We start from the raw sequence: 16,810 nt of genomic DNA, 5'->3' as shown, positions 1-16,810 counted from the left end.
CGTGTTAGGCTTTTGGAAGATCAGCTTGTAACTTGAGTTAATCAGTAAACATGGGAGGGGCCAGTGCTGAAAATGAATGGTAATTAGAATCTGAGATGCATCAAACTTATATAAGTATGAATTGCTGCCAATTGCAAACGTTATATAACCACATTTGGTCTGTTGCCCATTCGTGTACCGACTTCTATTAAAGGCTGCAAACTGCAAACAGAACTGTTTAATCTTGTAGCATTTGTGACATTTACTCAGCGTTAAATCTGGATTGTAACTTTCTCCCATAAACTTAAAGAGCATTAAGAACAAGATCTGCAAAGATGACTCCACATTTGACTATTGCAATACTTTCTGACAGGTTAACTACCCTATATCCCCTGCAAACATCAGGTCATCCAAATCTCTCTTGTCCGCACCTCATACCTAGTTCCACTCACTCAGCAAGTCTTTCCTGACCTACATTGATTCCCAGACCCCTGCTGTGCCAAGGTTAAAATTATTTTCCTTGTGCTTAAATCCATTCTTGGCCTCATGCGCCAGGGACCTGAGTTCAATTCTGGCCTCGGGTCACTGTGCGGAGTAGGCACGTTCTCCCCATGTCTGCATAGTTTTCCTCCCGATGCTCCAGTTTCCTCCCCCACTCCAAAGATGTGCAGGTTAGGTAGATTGGCCATGCTAAATTGCCCCTCAGTGTCAAGGGATTAGCAAGGTAGATATGTGGGGTTATGGGGCTAAGGTCTGGGTGGGATTGTTGTCGGTGCAGGCTTGATGGGTTGAATGGCTTCCTTCTGCAAGGTAGGGATTCTATGATTCATTTCTCCATAACTCTAACTTAATCCAGATCCACAAACCCCAGGCATTCTTCCGACTATGACTCTGGCTCTTGTGCATTCTGCTGCTGTCTTCGCTCATCAATTGGCAGTTGTACCTTCAGCCACTTCAGCCCTTTGCTCTGCAATTCCCTCTCCATAAATTCCTGAGCCTCTCTAGTTCCATCTTTTCTCTCAGGATCCTTCATTAAAGCCTATCAGCTTGACCAAGCTTTGGGTAACCTGAGTATTTTTGCTCAGTACTATTATTTTTGATTATGGCACTGTGAAGCAGCTTGGCAAGTTATGCTGCATTAAAGGTGCTTTATAAATGCAAGGTATTTTTCAGTGCATTGTAACTTTGTTTAAAGTTTAAGTGTCAGAAATAGGATAACATTAACACTGCAGTGAAGTTACTGTGAAAATCCCCTAGTTGCCACACTCCGGTGCCTGTTCAGGTGCACTGAGGGAGAATTTAGCATGGCCAATGCACCTAACCAGCATATCTTTTGGACTGTGGGAGGAAACCGGAGCACCCGGAGGAAACCCACGCAGACACGGTGAGAACGTGCAGACTTCACACAGACAGTGACCCAAGCCAGGAAGGAGCTGCTGCTCCTTCGGGTGAGTGAAGAAGGACCAGCGCTCCAAAAGCTCGTGATTCCAAATAAACCTGTTGGATTCTAACCTGGTGTTGTGAGACTTCTCACTGTTCTGTTAATATGCAGTGATATGAAAGGATTTCTCACTGTTTATTGTAGGATTGAATTATGACCTCTTGCGCATCCAACTTTTCATCACTTACCCTGGTGCCCTAAGTGCTAGAAGTCCCTTCCTGAGACTCTCTACCTTGCTCTTTCCTCCTCTGAAGACACTCTTTTTTTTAAAAGGAAAACATCTTGACACTTGACCTCACGGCTCATGTGGCCCAATGTCTAAATTGACACTCTGTACAATAAAGGCACTGTATAAATGCAAATTGTTGGAGTGCCCGGTGAACACTGTGAAGATGTGCCTGGGTTGATGCATTAGACAGGTTTTCCTCCAAATGATGAATTATTGATCAGTCATTCAGATTGAACACGAGCACTTGAGGGCTAATCCATCAAGAATTATAGCATCCCGTGTGATCCGGCAGATTCTGAAAATTGTTTGGTGTGGGTCATGGTGCGAAAGCATTTCTGGGTCTCTGCTCATACGGCAAACGCCAGCCCGATGCAAGCATGTGACAAGTATTAATTGAAAGTCCCCCCTGTCATTAACAGGATTGGGAACTGAAAAGCAGTATCCTGACATCCATTGGTTTCTGCCTAATTAAATACCAGCCAGGACTATCCTTTCAGTCATTTCATCATCTAATTTCACTGCTGCTGATCTTTTGACGTCAATGCTTTTTAGAATCTCATTGTGGGATTAGCTATTGATACTGGAAAGAATGATGGAAAACCGATGAACCTGTCTTCAATCCTAGAGTTGGCTGCCTGTGTTGGTGTTAGTTGTTCTCAGTCCTCGAACCCAAGAAATAACCATCTGAAGTTGCGGGGACGGGTTTTCAGCTTGTTACAGGTGTACACACACTCGAGTCCTATTTGCTACAGCAGTCCTCTAACTAAAAGCTAAATGGGATGTTTTTATATTGTAGTTCCAATATGTTCCCACTGCCTTTGAATTCACTATTGACAAGGGCGGCAGGCTGGTTGGCACTGTTGCCTCGCAGCATCAGGGACACGGGTTCGAATCCGGCCTCTGCTCACTATCTGTGTGGAGTCTGCATGTTTTCCCCGTGTCTGCGTGGGTTTCTTCCGGATACTTCGGCTTCATAGAATCCTACAGTACAGAAGGAGACCACTTGGATCATCAAGCCTGCACCGACCACAATCCCACCCAGGCCCTATCCCCATCACCCCATGCATTTACCCTAGCTAGTCCCCTTGACACGAAGGAGCAATTTAGCATGGCCAATCTGCCTAACCCGCACATCTTTGGACAGTGGAAGGAAACCAGAGCACCCGGAGGAAAGCCATCCAGACAAGGGGCGAATGTGCAAACTCCACACAGACAGTGACCCAAGGCCTGAATTGAACCCGGGTGCGAGGCAGCAGTGCTAGCCATTGTGCCACCGTTCCAGCCCACACTCCAAAGATGTGCGGGTTAGATATTTGGCCATGCTAAATTGCCCCTTAGTGTCAGGGGGACTAGCCAGGGTAAATGCATGGGGTTACGGGGATAGGGCCTGGATGGAATTGTGGTCAGTGCAGATTCGATGGGCCAAATGGCTGCCTCCTGCACTGTAGGGATTCTATGATTTATTTGCGATTGTCTTGTATTTATTTCCCTGAATTTTAGCCTCCCACACAGGTGTAATTATTGTCTTCATGTTTACTTACCAACCCTTTCATAATGCTAAAAATCTCTATCAGGTCCCCCCCACCCCCAGTCTTTTCTTGCTACAGAAAAGAACCTGCATCCTGTTCAATAAATAATCTCTGCTTTTGCAAACGTTGCAAGCACAAGAAAAGTTGGATCTCATTTACTTCCAAGCATAACCAACCAGCAAATATGTCCATTTCAAATGTTCCTGTGCTTTTGTGACCATTAGGTCCCAGTTGCGAAGTTCCAGGAGTTGCGGTACAACGTCGCCCTGATCCTGAAGGAAATGAATGACTTGGAAAAAAGAAGCATTCTCAAAATTCAAGATTAATATATTTCAGAATTTCATTAAAACAAAATTGTAAACCAGGAACTTGCCTATAGCCTTCTATAGGAGACAGTCTTGCTTTATTAAAACTGCTGTGGCCAAATAATTTTTCATTATTTTTAGTACATGTGTTGTCATCCAAGTCCTGACTTATGAACTGAGATCTCTGGTGTATCATGGGCTTCTTAAATTGATTCCCAATATTCAACAGCCTTAACATGTCTATATTACAAATCCAACCTGTGTGTCTGTTAACACTGCTGTAACTGGGCCAGATAGATCATCCCAAGTCACACACCCACTTTGCAGCCATCTATTTAAAAGGAGACTTTACATTGGCAGAAGTCTGGCTATTGAGGTGGCAAGGAGAGGGAGACAAAGTGGAACGAAATGAAAGGAAGGATGCAAGAACTGCAATGAACAATGGTAATAATGTATTCATCCAAATTGGCAAATGACTAAAGAATGTGAATCGGGTCATGTTTGAACATGATCAGCCTTTTTAAGTAAGCTCTTGAGTTGAGTGACCTTCAGCTTGTTGTACAATGACAGATTCAGTTTCAAATGTAATATAACTTCAAAAGTTGTATAACTTGTTGTGATATAAAGCAGCATACTTTTGACATTCCATTTTTCAGTCTGGTAAAGACTCTGCCCAGTGCAGAAACTGATCACTGTACTTGGGTCTCCAAACCAGGCCACTGAAAAATCCATCCAGATAGTCAGAGTTTATATCCCATTGTAGAGTAAGTGTACACTATTTATCCTGATCCAAAGGACTTGGATTTCAATAGGAATTAATAGTGTTAAATCTTTAGACTTGTACTGTCAGAACCAGGTCGTTCGTCAATTGGAGCCTAAATTCTTTGGTGTTCGTCTCTCTTCCAAAACTGCTGATGGGAACTGAGATATGGGAAAAATAAAGTATTTGAACATTTTTTTTTCTCTTTCCTTCTCTCTCCCTTTTTATCACTGCTGATCTCATAATAGCTTGAACTCTTGCACAAGGAATATTCCATTGCACCTCTGTCATTTAGCTGAGTCTGCATCGACCACAATCCCACCCAGGCCCTATCCCCTTAACCTCATCTATTTACTCTGCTAGTCCCCCTAACACTAGGGCAATTTAGCATGGCCAATCAACCTAACCTGCATATCTTTGGAGTGTGGAAGGAAACCGGAATACATGGAGGAAACCCACACAGACACGGGGGGAAAAACCTGCAAACTCCACACAGAAAGTGACCCGAGGCCAGAACTGAACCTGGCTCCCTGGCACTGTAAGGCAGCAGTGCTAACCACTGTGCCACCATGCCGCTCAATGCGATATACGTTCTTCATGCATAATGGTGTCATTATTCAATCACTGAAATATTGATTTTGACCCATTTGGTAACATTCTTGCCTCTAAGTTAGACGGTTCAACATTCCCATCCTAATCCGGACCTAGGCTGTCACGTCAGCGCATTGAGAAGGGAGAGCTAGATCATTGACCCGACTACAAGGAATGTTGAATTGTCCCAGTACCCCGGCTAACATTTCTACCCCAATTGCCATCAGTGCACACTGATTAAGTTGACATTCATCTAACTTGCTATTCATTGTGCGCAGATTGTGATCGCCCATATAAATCTCTCCACTTAGTTTGAATTTATTAGTATATTATCTGCTTTGGGACTTCCAAGAGATATGACATGGTACAGAAATGTGTGTTCTATGCACAACCATTCCTTACAGATCACTTTTGGCTTAGACAATTCAGTTTCAAATGTTATAAAACCTCAAGAGGTTGTATAACTTATTCTATAAGGCATCATACTTTTGGCATTCCATTTTTAGTCTGGTAGTTCCCTTGTCAGGAAATCTAGAACTAAGGGACACAGTTTCAAAATAAGGGGTTTCCCATTTAAGATGATGATGAGGACGAATTTCCTCTGAGGGTTGGTAGTGTTTGAAATCCTCTTCAGCAGCGAACAATGGAGCATTAGTCATTGACCCTTATTTAAAGCTGAGTTAGTCAGATTTTTGATTGGCAAAGGAGTCAGGGGTTTATATGGGGAGCAGACATGATCTTATGAAATGGTGGAGCAGGATTGAGGGGCCAAATGGCCTCTCACTGATCTTGTTTCCCATGTTAAGAATTAATACTTAAAGTTGCAGAATTCATCTAAATCCCACAGATATTGTGTGCAGTTCTGGTCACCTCACTAGAAGAAGGATGTGGAAGTGCTGGAAAGAGTGCAGAGGGGATTTACCAGGATGCTGCCTGGTTTGGAGGGTAGGTCTTATGAAGAAAGGTTGAGGGAGCTAGAGCTGTTCTCTCTGGAGCGGAGGAGGCTGAGGGGAGACTTAATAGAGGTTTATAAAATGATGAAGGGGATAGATAGAGTGAACGTTCAAAGACTATTTCCTCGGGTGGATAGAGCTATTACAAGGGGACATAACTATAGGGTTCGTGGTGGGAGATATAGGAAGGATATCAGAGGTAGGTTCTTTACGCAGAGAGTGGTTGGGGTGTGGAATGGACTGCCTGCAGTGATAGTGGAGTCAGACACTTTAGGAACATTTAAGCGGTTATTGGATAGGCACATGGAGCACACCAGGATGATAGGGAGTGGGATAGCTTGATCTTGGTTTCAGATAAAGATCGGCACAACATCGTGGGCCGAAGGGCCTGTTCTGTGCTGTACTGTTCTATGTTCTATCAAATACTTTAATATTTCACAAGAGGCTAAATATAAATTGTTGGATGTACAGATTTTTATGCCTGACCTTAATTATCCAAATGGTTTGTGAAATTTGCTTGTGATGTTTTACTACTGTTACTTTCTTGAACACACTCTCAATTGTCAGCACTCCAGCAATACTAACCTGAATCATTGCTTGGCTACAGACAGTAGCCACTATAATTTTTAAATGATTACTCATAGTGCACATCTCGAGATCAAAGCTTTAAAAGGAAAGTATGATAATGAAATAACTATTGCACCTGTTATGCTTGATAGAATCTTAATATTTAATCTATATTCCCTTTCCCTATTCTTTAAAGGTCTCTGTACATCAAACCACACCGGCCCACCTTGCAGTCTTTTAAATAGTCCTCATCACAATTTCAGTATTGTTCCATGCAGTACTTTACCTGAGTGAGGCAAGTTCCTAGCTTTTGTAAAGTAATGGGCCAGGATAAGCTGTCAAAATAGCGGTGAGGCTGACGGTGGCCACTGTTATTTATGCAGGACTGGGAGAGACAGGTTTGCAGTTAAACATGAATGTGCAAAGGTTGCTGTCTGGGTTGTGCCACTCCACTTAGCTCCGCAAAACCAGCTGCCTGCCATAACATTGAAATACATTGGTATGACATTGCTGCAATTGCACACCAGACAGCATAAAACTCATCCAATTAAGGCTAAATACTCTTTAATAATGTGGTCAGTGTTAATTACCAAATCAGCTGCTCTTTCAATGAAACTGAAATGCAGAGTTTAATTTTTCCAGCTATTTTTGGAATTTTGAAAAGATAAAATCTAATTCTGTTTTTCCTTCTCAATTCAATTTGTCACTATCTGGTTGGGGATCAGTAACTTCTTGTTTTAAAGTAGTTTCTTTCCACCACTGTGTTCTTATTGGTCACACTTTCAGCCATGCAAAAACATTGAACCATCTAAATGGATAAATCTAACAAATATGTGTCACACAACAGAAAATTTTGACTCACTAATTCAGTGCAAGTCTGGACTTTTCTTGATTATCAGAAGCAAGTCACTCCAACTTGCAGACTATTCACCATTCTGGTGAGTAACCTTTTACCATATGTCCTATTAGCTTGTGGCTACATTCTGCTTAATCCCATTTGCTGATATCTCTGTGTTAATTGCCCTGTGTGGGAGTCACACCATAATGCCTTATGAAAAGCTATATCAGACTCTAGCAGTTTAATAATTGAAGCAAGTCTAAACTATAACCTATCACGTTATGTAGGTCTGTCACATTTGACTTTCTCCACCTTTTCAAGAGAATTCTGGAAAATTATATAATCAGGTTCCAGTGAATTATCTGGCAGGTTTGAGTCACTTTAGTACCATTTCCTTTTGAAATAGTAACCACTGCTGCCTTTCAAAAATGATCAAAAGAATGAATAGCTATAAATTTGCAACCCATTTGCTGGTACGAAAGATTTGATTGCATGTATTTTGGAATGAGCTACTGATGTCGTAATGGAAGAATCGAGCAGTTGCTCTATGAAGGGAAACAAAATGGGTCATTAGGTACTTAAAATATTTGTTTCCGCGACCATTGTGATAAGATGTTCTAACCCACTCTGCCATGTATCTGGGTCAATTCTGAAATGAACCATTTGGTTTTTTTTACCCCATCATTGTCAACTGTCTGACCATTCATGCAGTCATACAGAATGAATAATAAATATATCCATAAACTGTTCAAAAGCTGGATAGCTAACACTATAATAATGTATGTAAACAAAGACCTAGTTCTGGCTGTCCTTACCTTGGTACCATTTAGTAGAGCACTGGTGTTTACAATCTCATCCATTCAGTATCTTAGCAGAGTGCAGAGTTCATCGCATTTTCCTGCAACAGTGTGCAACTCACCTTTCGCACATTCACTTAGAAGTTTTGGTTAACTTTCAGCGTTTCTTTTGACTCGATGGCAGGTATCAAGGCTGTCAATTGCAGGAACGAGGTTTTTTTTTTCAACCTTTTTACTGAGAAAGAGCATAGCAAACAAGCAAGGCAAGAAAAGGTGAGTTGAAGGAAAAACTTAGACCTCTCCTTGAAACATTTCAAAGCATTTCAAATACAAAAGTGAAAACTTGCATTTATGACCATAGGGACTTATTTTATTTTTATTCATTTGTGGGATATGGGCGTCGCTGGCTGGCCAGCATTTATTGCCCATCACTAGTAGCATGAGGGCGGCACGGTAGCACAGTGGTTAGCACTGCTGCTTCACAGCTCCAGGGTCCCGGGTTCGATTCCCGGCTCGGGTCACTGTCTGTGTGGAGTTTGCACATTCTCCTTGTGTCTGCGTGGGTTTCCTCCGGGTGCTCCGGTTTCCTCCCACAGTCCAAAGATGTGCGGGTTAGGTTGATTGGCCAGGTTAAAAATTGCCCCTTAGAGTCCTGGGATGCGTAGGTTAGAGGGATTAGTGGGTAAATATGTGGGGATAGGGCCTGGGTGGGATTGTGGTCGGTGCAGACTCGATAGGCCAAATGGCCTCCTTCTGCACTGTAGGGTTTCTATGATTTCTATGATGAGGGCAATTGAGAGTCAACCACATTGCCGTGGCTCTGGAGTCACATGTAGGCCAGACCAGGTAAGGACGGCAGATTTCCTTCCCTAAAGGACATTAGTGAACCAGATGGGTTTTTTTGACAATCACAATGGTTTCATCATCATCAGTAGATTCTTAATTCCAGAGCTTTTTTTAAATTGAATTCAAATTCAACTACCTGACGTGGCAGGATTCGAACCCAGATTCCCCAGAACATTAGCTGAGTTTCTGGATTAATAGTCAAGTGATAATACCACTAGGCCATCACGCCCCTAAGTGTTCCAAAGCACTGTACAGCTGATGAAGTACGAGTCACTTGTATTTAAAAAAAACTCAATTTGATTGAGTTCAGCCAATTGGCACACAGTAATAGCTATGTGATAATGTTGACGGAGTCATAGAAGTTTACAGCATGAAAACAGGCCCTCCGGCCCAACTTGTCTATGCTGCCCAATTTTTACCACTAAGCTAGTCCCAATTGCCCGCGTTTGGGCCATATCCCTCTATACCCATCTTACCCATGTAACTGTGTAAATGCTTTTTAAAAGCCAAAATTGTACCTGCCTCTACCATTACCACTGGCAGCTTGTTCCAGACACTCACCACCCTCTGTGAAAAAAATTGCCTCTCTGGTCCCTTTTGTATCTCTCCCCTTAAACCGATGCTCGCTAGTTTTAGACTCCCCTATCTTTGGGAAAAGTTGTTGACTATCTAGCTGATCTATGCCCTTCATTATTTTAAAGACCCCCCCTCTATAAGATCACCCCTCAGCCTTCTATGCTCCAGGGAAAAAAGTTCCAGTTTATCCAGCCTCTCCTTATTACTCAAACCATCAAGTCCTGCTGGCATCCTAGTAAATCTTTTTTGCATCCTTTTTAGTTTAATATCCTTTCTATAATAGGGTGAACAGAACTGTACACAGTATTCCAAGTGTGTCCTTACCAATGTCTTGTACAACTTCAACAAGATGTCCCAACTCCTGTACTCAATGTTCTGACCAATGAAACCAAGCATGCTGAATGCTTTCTTCACCGCTCTGTCCACCTGTGACTCCATTTTCAAGGAGCTGTGAACCTGTATCCCTAGCTCTTTTTCTATAACTCTCCCCAGTGCCCTACCATTAACTGAGTAAGTGCTGCCCTGGTTCAATCCACCAAAATGCATCACCTCACATTTATCTGAATTAAACTCCATCTGCCATTTATCGGCCCACTGGCCCAATTGATCAAGATTCCGTTGCAATCCTAGATAACCTTCATTTTCCACTATGCCACCAATCTTGGTGTCATCTACAAACTTACTAACCATGCCTCCTAAATTCTCATCCAAATCATTAATATAAATGACAAATAACAGTGCACCCAGCACTGATCCCTGAGACATGCCACAGGTCACAGGCCTCCAGTTTGAAAAGCAACCTTCTGCAACCACCTTCTGACATGATCTGTTTTTTTGATTTTGTTTGAACAATAAATGTTAGCCAGAGTAAGTGCTCCCCTTTGAAAGAGTGCCATAGGATCTTTTAGGCCAAAATGAGAGAGAATAGATAGAGCATCAATTTTACATTGTGTATGAAAGGCAGGACTTCTGACAGCATAGCACTCCCTCAGAACCGGGCATGTCAGCCTTGATTTTTGTGCCCAAGTCGATAGCCAGGTAATCAGTTTACTAGGATCTTTTACATTCGCCCGAGAGGAAATTTGGGCCTAATTTGAAGGTCTCATTTGAAAAACAGCATCCCCAGCAGGGCAACACTCTATTTCACTGAAGTAGCACCTTGAATTATGTGTTTAAGTTCACAAAAAGCAACATAAATCCAATCTGGCCAATCTGTTCCTTCAGCTTGCTCTCAATCAGCAAAGTGATGGAATGTGTCATTGACAGTGCTGTAAAATGGCACTTACTAATAAGCTGCTCATCATCGCAACCAGAATCTTGGCTCAGGATCTCATTATAGCCTTGGTTTGAAGATGGACAAAATAACTAAACTCTGAGGCTGAGGTGAAAGTGACTGCCCTTGATATCAAGGCAGATTTAATTGTGTGACATCAATGAGTCCAAGTAAAATTGAAGTTAGTGGGAATCGTGAGTAAAATTAAAGGCTATGGGAATCATATGCCACAAAATGTTAGGATGCTATTAAAACGAATATATGGTCAAATCAAACTGCCATGTATTGTTGTAAACAATGAGCAGGAAAAGGAAAGAATAGGGAACAGAGTGTTTTTGCAATCGATCCGATCAGTAGACAAGAGTGCTGTGAGCCAGGAAACAGTTCAGACACAGACGAGGTGTTGAAGAAGCAGCAGCAAGAGAGAGAAACGGGGGCAGCCATATTCAGAAAACAGCTGGAGATGGAATGCTGAAGGCAAAAACCAGTTTGTGAAAAAGATGGTTTTCTTCGGTGAACTGAAGACCATTTCCAAATCCTGGTCACTTGAACTGTATGATGTGGTAATCAGTGGCCAGATTAGACCAACAAGTTTATGGTTGTTGTCTGGGAAACAGGGGTCTCAGCAGAGTTTAGGTACGGAGGGAAACAGGTGCTTTTGGGTTTTCATTCTTTGAGGGACTAAGTGCTTACGATTCATTTGCGGAAATATAAGCTTGTTCTTTGTAGTGTTTTATTATTTTTCTTCTTTAATAAATCCTTTTGCTTGTTTAATGAAAGAGAGGCCTGAGTACCCACTGTTTCTACAAACATTTCTCACTGATATCCAAAAAAAAATAAACCAGCGGAAACCAGTGTTTCAGGTTGGAACATGCTCGCACATAATATCAATGAGGTTTCGTAACACCTGAGGAAAGCTCCACTGACTGGAGTCATACCTAACACAAAGGAAGATGGCTGTGGTTGTTCGAGGCCAATCATTTCATCTCCAGGATATCACTGCAGCATTTCCAGAGGGCAGTGACCTCGATCCAACCATCTTCAGTTGCTTCATTAATGACTTTCCCTCCATCATAAGGTTAGAAGTAGAGATGTTTGTTGACAGTGACAGTTTTCAGTTTTCTAATTCACACCTCTCCATCTGTGCTGCATGCAGAAAGACCTGGACAACATTGGATTGAGAAGTGGCAAATAACATTTACCTCCAACATGAGAAAGTCTTACCATCACTTTCACTTGACATTCAACAACCTTACCAATGTTGAAGTCCTGGGGGTTACTACTGACCAGAAACTGAATTGAGCCAGCTACATAATACTGTGCCAACAAAACCAGGTCGCAGGCTGGGCATTTGCAGTGACCATCTCACCTCCTGACTCCCCATTGTCTGTCCGCCATCTATAAGGCACAAGAGTGTGGAAATACTCTCCAGTTGCCTGGAGGAGTGCAGCTCCAACAACATCCAAGCGGTTCAACAGTATCCAAAACAAATCAACCCGCTTGATTAGCCCCCCATCCACCACCATAAGCATTTAGTCCCCTCACCATTGACGTACAGTAGCTGCAGTGTGAATCATCGACATGATGTACAGCAGGAACTCTCCAAGGCTCCTTCCTGCAACTTCTACCTCTTACATTTGATTTGATTTTTGATTTGATTTATTATTGTCGCATGTATTAACATACAGTGAAAAGTATTGTTTCTTGTGCGCGATACAGACAAAACATACCGTTCATAGAGAAGGAAATGAGAGAGTGCAGAATGTAGTGTCACAGTCATAGCTAGGGTGTAGAGAAAGATCAGCTTAATGCAAAGTAAGTCCATTCAAAAATCTGATAGCAGCAGAGAAGAAGCTGTTCTTGAGTCGGTTGGTACCTGACCTCAGACTTTTGTATCTTTTTCCCGAAGGAAGATGGAAAAGAGAATGTCTGGGGTGTGTGGGATCCTTCATTATGCTGGCTGCTTTGCCCAGGCAGCAGAAAGTGTAGACAGAGTCAATGGATGGGAGACTGGTTTGCGAGATGGATTAGGCTACATTCATGACCTTTTGTAGTTCCTTGCTGTCTTGGGCAGAGCAGGAACCATGCCAAGCTGTGATACAACCAGAAAGAATGCTTGACAAGGACAAGAACAGCAGGTGCATGGGAATAGCACCCCCTCCAAGTCACTCACCATCCTGACATGGAACTGTATTGCCGTTCATTCAATGTTGCTGGCTCAAAATCCTGCAACACCCTTTCGAACAGCAACTGCATACACCAGCACATAGATTACAGCGGTTTACAAAGGAAACTCGCCTCCGCCTTCTCAATGGAAATTAAGTTTGGGCAATAATACTGGCCTTGCCAGTGTTTATCCACATCCCATGAATACATTTGTAAGAAAATCTCTGGAGCAGGGGTTGAACCCACTGCCTTCCGACTTAGATGCGTAACTGTTACCATACAACACAGCTGGTTTTGCCAACTACCCACACTTCTACCAAGTAAGCATCCGTCATTATCATATGCCATCTCCCATTTTTCTGTCTAATTAGGTTACTGATATAAATCCTTTTGCAAATTGTTAAGTCATAGAGTCATAGTCATAGAGGTTTACAGCATGGAAACAGGTCCTTTGGCCCAACTTGTCCATGCCGCCCCCCTTTTTTAAACCCCTAAACTAATCCCAATTGCACACATTTGGCCCATATCCCTCTATACCCATCGTACCCATGTAACTATCTAAATGCTTTTTAAAAGATAAAATTGTACCCGCCTCTACTACTACCTCTGGCGGCTTGTTCCAGACACTCACCACCCTCTGTGTGAAACAATTCCCCTCTGGACACTTTTGTATCTCTCCCCTCTCACCTTAAACCTATGCCCTCTAGTTTTAGACTTTGGGAAAAGATATTGACTATCTACCTTGTCTATGCTCCTCATTATTTTATAGACCTCTATAAGGTCACTCCTCAGCCTCCTATGCTCCAGAGGAAAAAGTCCCAGTCTATTCAGCCTCTCCTTATAACTCAATCCATCAAGTCCCGGTAGCATCCTAGTAAATCTTTTCTGCACTCTTTCTCGTTAAATAATATCCTTTCTACAATAGAGTGACCAGAATTGCACACAGTATTCCAAGTGTGGCCTTACCAATGTCTTGTACAACTTCAACAAGACGTCCCAACTCCTGTATTCAATGTCCTGACCGATGAAACCAAGCATGCCGAATGCCTTCTTCACCATTCTGTCCACCTGTGACTCCACTTTCAAGGAGCTATGAACATGTACCCCTAGATCTCTTTGTTCTGTAACTCTCCCCAACGCCCTACCATTAACTGAGTAAGTCCTGCCCTGGTTCAATCTACCAAAATGCATTACCTTGCATTTGTCTAAATTAAACTCCATCTGCCATTTGTCAGCCCACTGGCCCAATTGATCAAGATCCCGTTGCAATTGGAGATAACCTTCCTCACTGTCCACCATGCCACCAATCTTGGTGTCATCTGCAAACTTACTAACCATACCCCCTATATTCTCATCCAAATCATTAATATAAATGACAAATAACAGTGGGCCCAGCACTGATCCCTGAGGCACACCGCTGGTCACAGGCCTCCAGTTTGAAAAACAACTCTACAACCACCAGTTTGATTCTACTGTTCTGTCGTTGCTGATGTCTGCAGCCTTGCTGAACTTACCAAAAGGTTTATGTGAACTGTTTCTGAAATGAATGCTGGCTGTTTTGCCTCACTTTGTTGCTTTAAGATCTTCTTCCCCCAGTGCCTTGTTTCGAATGATTATTTGACTTGTTGATGATGTTTGGGTAATGGGTCTGTAATGGCCTGACTGTGATTTACCCCTGCTACCTATGCACTGATGGACAGGATATATTTGGAGAATCAAATCTTAATCAGCCATCGAAATCCCAGCTCTTGACATTTTCCTCACAAACATCAACTTACCTAGCCAAGATCCCACGCAGAGGTATCTATGGAGAATTCAGGGGAGGCGATGGCTTAGTGGTATTATCGCTAGACTATTAATCCAGAAACTCAGCTAATATTCTGGGGACCTGGGTTCGAATCCCGCCACGGCAGATGGTGGAATTTGAATTCAATACAAAATAAATCTGGAATTAAGAATCTACTGATGACCATGAAACTGTTGTCGATTGTCGGAAAAGCCCATCTGATTCACTAATGTCCTTTAGGGAAAGAATCATAGAAGAATCATAGAAACCCTACAGTGCAGAAGGAGGCCATTCGGCCCATCGAGTCTGCACCGACCACAATCCCACCCAGGCCCTACCCCCACATATTTTACCCACTAATCCCTCTAACCTACGCATCCCAGGACTCTAAGGGGCAATTTTTAAAAACCTGGCCAATCAACCTAACCCGCACATCTTTGGACTGTGGGAGGAAACCGGAGCACCCGGAGGAAACCCACGCAGACACGAGGAGAATGTGCAAACTCCACACAGACAGTGACCCGAACCGGGAATCGAACCCGGGACCCTGGAGCTGTGAAGCAGCAGTGCTAACCACTGTGCTACCGTGCCGGAAGAAATAAGCCTTCCTTAACTGGTCTGGCCTACATGGGACTCACAGCAATCACAGCAATGTGATTAACTCTCAACTGCCCTCTGAACAAGGACAACAAGTGGTGGGCAATAAATGCTGGCCCAGCCAGCCATGCCCATGACCCATGAATTAAAAAAATCCAGGGGAAATGGAATGGTCTGTTGGAACTTGACACCACAACACATGTAACTATGGAACCTTGCCTGAGGAACCTTGAAACATTCCCATTTTCATACAATTTGTGGGATCTCATTACCATTTTACTCATCTTGAGTTCAGAAATTGGACATCCTTGACATATTAGTTAAATAATTCTGGTGATGACTGTATACAAGAGCTCTCTGTGATGCCTTGCGTGTGTGATAAAGAGAGATAACAAGTTCTTAAACCAAAATAGAAACACAATTATGTAACCAATTTTCTAAAGTCAAGCTTTTTTGACTGGATCATTTCAGGCTTTTTATTGTGGAAAATTAAAACTGCGTTTCCTTGCTTTTGTTACTATCGCGTATTTGATTGCAACAAAGCTGTTGATTTATTAGGAACTGTCGGGAATCCGTCCTGCTTACTTTTGAATATTTACACATTCTTGTAGCCATTCCAACCGTGTTGAGATTACTAATTCGACAGGTCAACGATGTCGGTTTTATTGATTTTAATTTGTGGCACTCTGTTAACTCTCTAATCTTTCCAGAGAGAGGGAGAGGGAGAGACAAAAAAAAACACCTCTTTGCCTTCACACGTCTCTCGTTATCTTTTGTTTTCTTGTACCCACCACCAAAAAAAAGTTCCAGCACAATAGTAAGGCGTTTTATGTAAACGGATACTGTGTCAATGCCTTATATAAGAGGTGATGTAATCTACACACCACACACACACTCGACAAACGGAGAGAACATTCTGTGAATAAAAGTTCGCCGGATGAAAATTGTCGGTGGCGATTATTAACGGAGACAATTTGACAAATGTGTGTCTTTTGATTGCAGACTAGCAGAACGATAGCAAAGCGGGGTTCACATTTGTTATGGGGCATTGAAATTTTCTGTTTCAGTTTTAATAATGAAGCTGCTGAGAGTAATTGACAAAACAACATTTTTTCCCCTCGAACAATATTTCCAAAGGGGGATTGTAAAGGCACAGGTCAGCGTTGGAACATTGTTATTGATATATATATATAATGTTTGGGAGGGGGGGTGGGGTGGCACCTTGTTCCTGGATTGTGAGGATGCGTTGTGTCAATATTTGGCTGTCTGTAAGCGCACATTAAATATTTAAATCTTGCAAAGTGGGTGTGTGCATTGGTGTTTGTTGAAAATGACTTGTTGCAGTCTGCTGGTGGGGAAACAGTTTCAGAGGTAGGGAGATGGAGACAGAGATGTGTGTCAATTCTTCCTCCAAAACACAATTCCAAAATAAACAAAACGCTACAGAACTTGCTGGTTTTGTAACAGTCTGACTCAGGCCAATGGGAGGAGGAGGATAGGCTCATGTGATGTTGCTTTATGTAACACATTTTTTTTCTCCCCATTGTGGATAGGGTTTCACTGCTCCATCGGAATTG

General features: G+C 42.6%; 1 protein-coding gene across 6 annotated transcripts in view; it reads left to right on the top strand.

Moving 5' to 3' along the window:
• commd5 (COMM domain containing 5) overlaps positions 1–4,447 on the top strand; it is a 44,580-nt gene extending 40,133 nt beyond the window's left edge. For 4 of the 6 annotated variants that reach the window (XM_078211756.1, XM_078211760.1, XM_078211761.1 and 1 more), the window contains one exon: positions 3,403–4,439. In XM_078211756.1, coding sequence (XP_078067882.1) covers positions 3,403–3,504 — 102 coding nt within the window. In that variant the 3' untranslated portion in view covers positions 3,505–4,439. Of the gene's footprint in view, positions 1–3,402 lie in introns of all 6 variants that reach the window. The other 2 variants (XM_078211757.1, XM_078211759.1) reach the window with 2 other exon arrangements.
• The last annotated feature ends 12,363 nt before the right edge of the window (positions 4,448–16,810 follow it).

The sequence above is a fragment of the Mustelus asterias genome, chromosome 4 (assembly GCF_964213995.1).
Source record: "Mustelus asterias chromosome 4, sMusAst1.hap1.1, whole genome shotgun sequence".
In the NCBI taxonomy this organism is placed as follows: domain Eukaryota; kingdom Metazoa; phylum Chordata; class Chondrichthyes; order Carcharhiniformes; family Triakidae; genus Mustelus; species Mustelus asterias.
The sequence above is the reverse complement of the archived record's forward strand: the minus strand, read 5'-3'. Positions and strand labels throughout refer to the sequence as shown.